At 45.4% G+C, this 9,084-nt stretch overlaps 1 protein-coding gene across 4 annotated transcripts in view; it reads right to left on the bottom strand.

Annotated features, from left to right (window-relative positions):
* Positions 1-909: 909 nt before the first annotated feature.
* Positions 910-9,084, bottom strand: part of LOC122396064 — a 56,761-nt gene continuing 48,586 nt past the window's right edge. For 3 of the 4 annotated variants that reach the window (XM_043394170.1, XM_043394171.1, XM_043394172.1), the window contains 5 exons: positions 6,397-9,041; positions 6,115-6,206; positions 5,747-6,029; positions 5,367-5,631; positions 910-5,295 (listed from right to left, as the gene is read on the bottom strand). In XM_043394170.1, the coding sequence (XP_043250105.1) occupies positions 973-5,295; positions 5,367-5,631; positions 5,747-6,029; positions 6,115-6,206; positions 6,397-9,041 (7,608 nt within the window). In that variant the 3' untranslated portion in view covers positions 910-972. The remainder of the gene's footprint in view (positions 5,296-5,366; positions 5,632-5,746; positions 6,030-6,114; positions 6,207-6,396; positions 9,042-9,084) is intronic. The other variant, XM_043394173.1, reaches the window with a different exon arrangement.

Genomic DNA, 9,084 nt, shown 5'->3' with positions numbered 1-9,084 from the left:
TCGAAGATGTCCAAGCTTTATCCGAATCTTCATCGTGTTTCTATCAGTCTTTAAAAGTAATTAGACTTTGTATTCGTCGAATGAATACAAATCAGTTACGATGGAAACAAAATACAGATCTCATTCCTTGCAAATTTATCTATTACGAAGATGTACAGCGATATATCTTCTGCGATATATACCGTGAGCCGTAATATATATCACTAAACTTTCTACAGTTTTCATTCACGATCAATATATACAAAATTGAATAAATAATCAAAGGTAATCACTGCTACATACTACAGATTTTAAATTTCTTCCTAATTGTGGAATTTCTCAATATAATGTATGTATATACAACACGCAAAGTGAATAGGAATGATATCAGAATTTCCGGCTACTATTTCACACTTTGTCCGTATCCCTTAAAAAACTTGCATCGCAATGCGACGAACAAATATATCCGAGTGACCATTCTATATTTAAAGTGTAAAAATCAATGAAATACGATGGAGATTTTCAGTGCCATTCGAACAATGAGGTAAAACGAAATCGTTAACTTACTTACTGAGAACTTGTAATGTATACTGTGCGTCGACTCATGATCAACACAGTGTAAAGCAAATATACAATGACTAGCCTGCCTGAAACAAAAAAGCGATGCTACAAAAAAAAAAAAGATTAAAATTAACATTTTTCTAATTGATTCAAACAATCCCTTGATTTTTTTTTTATCCTTTATTTATCAAAACGTTTTCAAAGTTAAATAATTATAAGAAAAGAGGTAGAATAAAAAGAAAAGAAAAGAAACTTTTTGTTTTACCTTTCTCCTTATAATTATTTAATTTTGTATTCTTTTTGTAATAATTATAGATAGTCGAGGGATTATTTGGATCAACTATAGAAATATTAATTTTATTTTTTTCCCACAAGCAAGAATCAATTTTCAACAAAAAGAAAGTTGTTATTTTATAAATATAACGGGCTCTCCTATACTGTCGTTACTCTCGTAGAAGCTGTGACTATGTCGCTGTGACAATCCGTCGCCCCAAACTTGTTTTCGCTCTCGTTCGGTGTAACTTTGGTTGTTTGCGAGGGAATGTCTTGCTTCGGGTTGTAATTGAAAGGCGGTACAATGGCGGAGGCGGGTGTGCGCACGTTACCATTCACATACGTTTGTGCAGAGCTTTCTGCGTTCGCAGAGTCTACTCTTATGAAGGAACCAAGACGTGATATTCGTTTCGTGGGGTCCACCTCTATTGCGGAAGACTCGATGTTTTGTGGTTTCCGTAGAATCACTGACGCGTCTCCTACCTGTACAGAGTCTTTCCTGTACGCTGAAGTATCGCCGGACTTTACGGGTATTTTGCAAGGTGCGTCGTTCGCGTTCATTCCGCTCAGATCGCAAGAGTTCCTGTACTTTGCCTTGCTGGGCGGTACACCCATTACCAACGGTCTCTTCGATTTCGACTTGTACAAGGCCGATTCGGGATGATCGTTTTCCTGCGGTACTCCTTCGAACGTCGAGCTACGGAACAGTCTGAAAGCTGGCGGATTACTCACTGGAGAAGGTGCATCCACGACATTGGCACAACTGCCTGGTTGCACCCACTGTCTGGTGTCCGGTTTCTCGAATCGTTGCTTGTTTTTGCTTTCCTCCACCTTTTTCCAAAGACTCGCGATTTTGCTAGTCGCCTCCTTCGCTAACCTTCTGGTCTGCATTCCTGTCGACGAGTTGGACACGATGCTGGAATTACTATTGGACCTTTGCCCGAGGGGACCTACTTTGCGAAAAATCTTACCGTTTTCGGTTTGTACAGATTGATTGCCAGCTGGAATTTTCGATGTTGCGGCTACTTTTCCGGTAGGCAATCGTTTTGGTGCCACCAGCAACGGCAATGCCTTAGGTGGTTTCTCCGAAGCGACTTTCGCGATTTTCGATTGGTGCACCTGATGGGACTTCGGTGCAATTTTAGGTTTCACCATCGTAGGGTACACCTTGGAAGTGGCACCTTTGATAGGTTTCGCGATTTTTGTCTTTATCGGGGAGGAGGACGAAGAGACCACCATGGGCGCGTTTTCTACTTCCGGCTCGTCTTTAGTGAACGTACCTTGTCGTTCCAAAGGCTTGACATCCGACTTGCTGTCGTTTTGGAAGTTTGAGGAACATGTTGGGGGCGTGCTGTGTCTCTTCACGGATTTGGTAAAGGTCAACGACGACCCTTTCTGAGGAACGGATGCTCTTTTCGCAGCAGCTGATAATTTCTTCGTTCGTTTCTCTCCGTCTATCAAAGAAGGAATTTTAGGATTCGAGCTAGTCTTTGGGGACTCTTTCGTTGCGTTACTTGGACTGTTGTTGTTCTGCCTGAGCGTGGTAGCTCGTGTAGCCCTCACAATGGGCGAGGTGTTGCTGCGACCTATGGGAATTCCACTGACAGGATTCGGTTGTTTCAACGGGGACGACTGTGGAGTCGGCTTTCGCGTTATGGGATTCGAGTAAAGAGCTTTCCTTCTGCCACGAATGGCTTTAGGACTCTCCGGTTCAGATCTGTCCGTCGCGTTTGAATCGTTGCTATGATCCCTCGTCATTCCTGGTTTAATTATCCTTGGTCGCTTAGTTTCCCTAGGTTGTTCCTCAGCGTTATTGGACTCATTTTCACTTTCACTCTCTATAGTATCTACGAACCTAAGGTCCTCCTGTGACCTATTGGTTTCAACTCCGATCGTCTCCTTGTGATTCTGTTCAAGTTCTAGCGCTTCGTCCATCTGCTGACTGCACGCGCCTATCAGTTTCTTCGAAACACCGTTCAGGAATCGCATCCGCAGAGTCCGTTCAGACTCTGACTCATTCGACACCAGACTTATCGTCTCGCAGTCTAACAACGGTTCTTCCCCATTCTCGTTAACTTTGCTCGACTCGTTCAAGGTGTTCAGCACGATAGTAGCGTTCTGCTCCAACATAATCTGAATTTCCTCAGACTGGACAGTGTGCGTCACACTAGACTGACCCTCTTCCGTTGCATTCTCAGCGGCGTTGTTCTCTGCCTCTCTGAATATGGATTCAGAGTCGTCCAACGTCCTCGTACGATACCTTTCACGATTTTTCTTTTGCTCCATGCGTTTCTTTATCAACATTTTGCAGGCGGGCAACTTCGTGAGCGTGGGAATGGCAGACTTAACTGGCGACGTTGCTTCCGTTTCGGGACCTTCTTGCTCGCAAACATCGATCTCTTGCTGATCTTGGCACAGTTCGGGAAAAGGATTCTCCAACACCTGCGTCTGAAATCTGGCTCTGTCCTCTTGTCTTCGTTGCTTGGGAGTCAATTTAGAAAAAGGCGAACACTTCCCACGTGGAATTTTACCTTCCCTTGCGCTACCATTTGCTTGTTTATCCCTTTCTTCTTCCTTTCTGCTCATTTCCGCGGCTATGGTGTACGTTTTGTACCTCTCCTTGGCCAGAGTTCGTTTCTGTTTAGGCGTTAGGTTCCTGTGCAGTCGTTTTTTGGGCGTGGATTCTGCCGAACTGGTAAAGCAGTACTCCGAAGAGATTGGAGTGATCGCCTCGTCGGTGTCGTTGGCACCTTCGTCGATCTTCTCCACGACGTTAGGCTGTGGAGCTTCCTCGGTGCGTAGTTCAACGTCGATGCAACACAACGTGTCGCTGCAGGCGGTCTCCGTGGCCTGCTCCATCGTCGACTCATCCATTTCGCAGACTTCGTTGAACAACGACGGGGGATTAATATTTTCCAAACACTCGTTTAAGCTGTTGTTCGCGCTGGTCTGCATGGCCTCGGCATAACGCATGCAAGTTATGGAGAGGACGTTCGCGACAGGCTTCAGTAGATCGAAAACTGCGTCGCTGCTAGTTAAACTCTGATCCTGGTCTTTGGGATCAGCTATCTCTGATGTGATACTAGCGACGCTCACCATGCTGTTCTCCATATCACCAACGTCCGGTAGCTCGTCCATCATCGACGGTGGCTTCACGCTGTCCAAGTGCGACCCGCTGCACTCGTTCAATAAATTTTCTAGACTCCCAGTGTGAGTCTGAGGCTGATTGAGAGCTCGTTTAGCCACCACACCGAGGGGCAGGGACTTTTTGCGACAGCTTCTGGAATCCGTGAGGGACATGGTCTTTAGCTGCATCGGGGGAAGAGACGTGGAATTGCATCTGTCTCGATTAACAAACGTCTCGTTGTAATCGCCAGAACCCGCGTAACTGGCCGTCAGAGACAACAAACTTCCCATCGTGGATGGAGGCTTGATCGCTTCCAAATCCATGGACGTCATGCTCGTCATTTCTAATTCGTTCTTGTTCATCTCCGCGTCGACAGCTTCGGCCAGCTTGATAGCTTCTCGTTGGATGATTTTAGAGTTCGTCATGTGTCCATTGTCGCTGTTCGTTGTTTCAGACGTGATCGTAGCTTGTTCTTCCGGCACGTCGCTCTTGAACGAGGCGATGATCGGAGCACTTATGCTGATACTCGGAAAAGAGACTTCGTTAGGGGAATCCTCGTTCCACGTGTCGCTTAATATACTCTGTTTCATCGCGCTGGAGTCTCGTTCTCGTATCGCTTCCGTCTGTTGCACCAAAGCTGCAGTTAATCGATCCAACGAGGCGATCATGGCGTCGGGATCTCTCTGACGCCGATACATTTCTTCCTGTTTCCCGTGTTTTGGCGTGTCGGGATGCTTCTGTACTGATTTTTTATTTCCGTCAGTTTCATCTCTCGAAATTCCACCCACTTCGCACGTGTCGTACATTTGATTGTTCTCGCCTGAATAGTTGATTTGATTCGGGCCAGATTCATCGAGGGCTTTGTTGGACTTCCACGTAGCTTTATTGAGTTTGGTATTCTCGATGGTTTTCGTTAGTCTAGGTTGAATGCACAGTTCTAGGAGCGCGTGTTCGGACTGCTCAACCGAATCAATCAATTCGCTGCTTTCAGAGTCTGTTACTTTTGTGTAAGACTGCTGCATAGGGTTCTCTGTGATTTTATCTTTTAAACACTCTGACACTTTGTCAGTTTCGCTATCTTCTGCGATTTTTTCGTCTTCGAGGAAATCATTGTGAATCAAGGACGACATATCTTCGTTCGATTGAGTATCTGATAAATATTGCTGTTGACTGGGCTCCGTGTTAAAAATTACGGTCTCGTGTAATATTGGGCTGTTTCTCAAGTTCGAAGGCAATGAAAAGTTGCAAAGATTATCATCGTCTATTACTGAACTAAGTTGCGCGTTTCTGCTTAGTTTTCCCAGTTCATTGTGCAAAATTTTCGAATGCTCTACTGTGACTAAATTTTCTACCACCTGCAAAATAAAGCGGATGCTCGAATCTTTAAGAATGATTGCTCGTGTTATCAGGATAATAGACGCCTTACCTTTTGATTCAACGTTGTTGTATTCTGGATATAATCACACGCAATATTTATATTTGGCGAACTGTTTGCAACTTTGTTTGTACAAGCATCAGGACTCATTGCTTCTTCGCATGTTATTCGATTTGTGTCTAAACTGTTCATGGTTGATTCTACCAATATATTGCACTCCATTTGATCTAGAGCAACGCTCGTTTGATACCTGGCTAGATTACTTTCATTTCGTGGAAGCTTATCAAAATTATTTCCTATAAATGAATGCCTGTGCCTGGAACAATAAATATAAATGGAAGATAAGTTGCAGTTACTCTTAATTAACGAGCACAACGAAATGTCAAATGAACAGTTGTTACATTAAATTTATTCTATATGAAAATATTCACCTATTATTTTGCATTCCAATATTAATGCAAGCTGTAAGCAAATCTTCATCATCCTCATCTCCATCACTGACTTGATCTAAACATTCGGAAGAGTTGTTTATATTTAATGTACAAGGCATGTGACGTGTATCGCCTTTTAGTTCAAATTCCTTACATCCTGAATCGTTAGAAGCCTTGAGTGCACTGATCACGTACGAATTAACTCCGTTTGTAGAAAAATTTTGATTGAATTTATCGGTTTTTCCAAAAATTTCATTTTGAATGTCATATCTTTCTTCCACGTCTGTAATAATACGGATTTATATATAAGAAAAATATTTATATCATTTTAAACGGCAATTGTATAATAATTCAGAATACAATTCTACCTGATCTAATTTTTGCAGAATTGGATGCCATATTGCTTCTTTCATCGTAATGCAAATTGTTGGAAGATACTTGTGCTAATGTCGTTCTCAAACTATTAACAAAAAACAAACGAGTTTCAATTTTTTTCTTTAAGCAATACAGAATTATTTAAAACATTATCTTCCAATGTGTTTTCATCAAAATTGTAGCACATTTTTATTTAGATAAAATATTTTTATTCAAAATGATGTTACGCCCAACTTTGGGGTTTTCATATAAAAAAAAACAATAAGTAAACAAACCTTGTCGGACTTTTGGTGGAGGAATGTCCAACTTCTTCAATGTCATCACTCTTAATGTTCCCCTCAAAGTAATGCAACGGTTGGTTCCTCTTCTTCTCATCAGAGAGCTTCGTCGTGCATTCCAAACTGAATTCTTCCTTATTTCGCAATTTCCTCTGTTCCTGCACCTTCTTCATCGAACTCCTTTGACGATTATCCTCCTGCAGATCGGAAGCAGATGCAGCTCTGGAGGAGTTCAAAGAGATCCCATGCGGCGTTCCCTCCGTGCAATAAGTCTTCACCGTGTCTTCGTGAATGAGTTCCTGCTCGTTGGTCACAAAGTAATGAGAATGTTGTTTGTCCTCGTCGTCCATACTCCGCTCGGCATAGCGTAGACTGTAGTCGGTTGGTTGATCCAAATCGGTCTCGGCGTAGAACAGATTACCTTCGGTGCAGTGACTGACAGTCGGAGAGATGGCTTTTTGTATCGTGTCCAGTGGATTCAGCACGTTCTTATCGTACATGTTACCGAAACCGACATCTTTCGCGACGGAATCGCTGCTGACGAAGGACAACGACGACGGTGTATCGATCCCGGATTTGGCAATGCACTGGTACTCTGTTTTCGTGCACACGTTCAATTCTGTTTCCTCGGACATGCTAGACTGGCTGCCAGCCTTCGACGAGATGCTCTGAGGCAAATTGTCTTCGACCGAAGAGTGGAGCAAGTTTTGCGAACAGGCGGATTCTTGGTCTGGCGCCGACGACCACGAAATCGTGGAATTAGTGCATCTATAATCGGCAAGACCGTTGAAAGTGTCCGACGACTTCAAACGATCGGGGATCGCGTTCTTATATCGCAGCGTGTACTTTTTCTCGGAGGTCTTTGTATGGCTGTCGCTGGTCGTCCCGGTGTCAAAGCCAACAGCAGAGTGCAACGACGAGGATTGTTGCTTGATCTGGCAATCGGTGGGAGACAGTCCATTCAACACGTGACGATTCACCCTCTCGAACATGGTGTCCGAGTGAGTGCTCGTTATAGACCTCATAGAGTCTCTGCTCTCGCTCCTAGCGACTCCGTTACACTTCACGCCGGACGTGCTAGGTTGATTGTGCAATTGATAGGTGCGCAGAGCTCGCGCGTTTATGCCCAGGAAGCTGTGGTCCACCTTGAACAGGAACTTGTCGTCTTTATTCGTTGGGGACGTGCTGGGCTCGATGTTGTCGCAAGTCTCGGCCAAGTTTTGATCGATCTCCTGCTCCAGCGCCCTTTGCCTGCGGGCGACCAAGGTGGGCAGTGTCGGAAGCCCCAGGCCGCGAGCGGTCGAGTCCAAGTGAACTAGATTGTTGCAACCTGGCCTGGAGCTTAACAGATTCTTCAACGCCGCGCTGGAACCCATCGAAATCATTTTGTGCTTGGAATGCATGAGGCTGCGTAACATGGAGACCGCGCCCAGATCGAACAACAACTGTTGATCCTGTGCACATCGAGCCGAAAGGTTCCAGAGTGCTCCACAAGCATTGCTGACGACTGTCAGACTAGGTGACCGTAATTGTTGCAACAAAACCTGCAGACATCCTCTTTCTCTCACGATGGATCGGTAGTCCTCCCTAACGGCAATGTGGCTGGATACGTTTCTCAATATACCCCCGGCATTCTCGACGATCGCCAACGTCTTGGACGGTGCTTTGTAGCTCAACATGTCTACGAGGAACGCGAGGGCACCGTCCACGGCGCAGATGTCTATTTTATTTGTGCTGCAGTGCGCCGAGAGGTTCCAAAGCGCTGAGAGAATCGACTTTAGCGTCGATTCTTTTCGACCTTCCATCGCTGCTTTCATCAACCCAGTCACGGCTCCGACTTCCCTCAATGTCTGCTTGCTGCTGGTGTCGGCTCGCCACGACAAATTTCTCAAGACACTGGCTGTCACCTGTCTCAAATCGTCGCTTGGACTTCGTAATTGCGAAACCAACGCCTTCATAAATTCGCGGAATGAACAAAGGAGCGCTTTGTTGTTGCCATCTCCGAACGTCAGATTCGTCAATGCCATACCAGCGTATCTGCGCAGAGTAATGCAGTTCTGGTCGTCGCATTCGCTCCCGTGAGCCATGTGATCCATCTCGATGAGCTCTGCCACCGCGTGGAGGCCACCTAGTTGGCACATAGCGTGACGATGGGCCTCGTCGAAGGAAAGCTTCATCAGCGCGGCTATCGTGGGACCTGGATGTCTTTCCAAGTCGTCGGGGACCTGTCCAGTCTCCAAGGACGATCTCAGCGCCTGGCAATAGTCTCTCAACTGTTCCAGAAATCGTAGAACCCTGGCTTCTCGGCGTCCAGCTCTCTCGTCACTTTTGGCATGCACTATGTTATGCAGAGCCCTCGAAGCTCTTTCTCTAGTTTCTGGAGCCTGTCCAGGGGCGTGAATCAGTTGCACCAACAGTGGCAGACACCCCGATTGTCTCATTATGAGACAGTTGTCTATCGAATTGCTCATCGAAAGCAACGTGGCGCTCATGTCCTCCCCGCCTTCGGTGCTTCCCAGCATTCCCAGCAGGTTGTACACCACATCCACTTTGGCTCCTAGCCGTCGATCGCCTTGCATCTCCGCGGAACAGCTGAGCGCTGCGCCAGAATTTGAGGAAAAACTCATCACGCTGGCTACATCCTGCGGAACAGATTATTTTTCACATTAAAATATCTATTCTTCT

The sequence above is a fragment of the Colletes gigas genome, unplaced genomic scaffold, assembly GCF_013123115.1.
Source record: "Colletes gigas isolate AHSC1104 unplaced genomic scaffold, ASM1312311v1 Colletes_gigas_Sc00007, whole genome shotgun sequence".
NCBI classification, from domain to species: Eukaryota; Metazoa; Arthropoda; class Insecta; order Hymenoptera; family Colletidae; genus Colletes; species Colletes gigas.
This window is presented reverse-complemented; position numbering and strand designations above follow the sequence as displayed.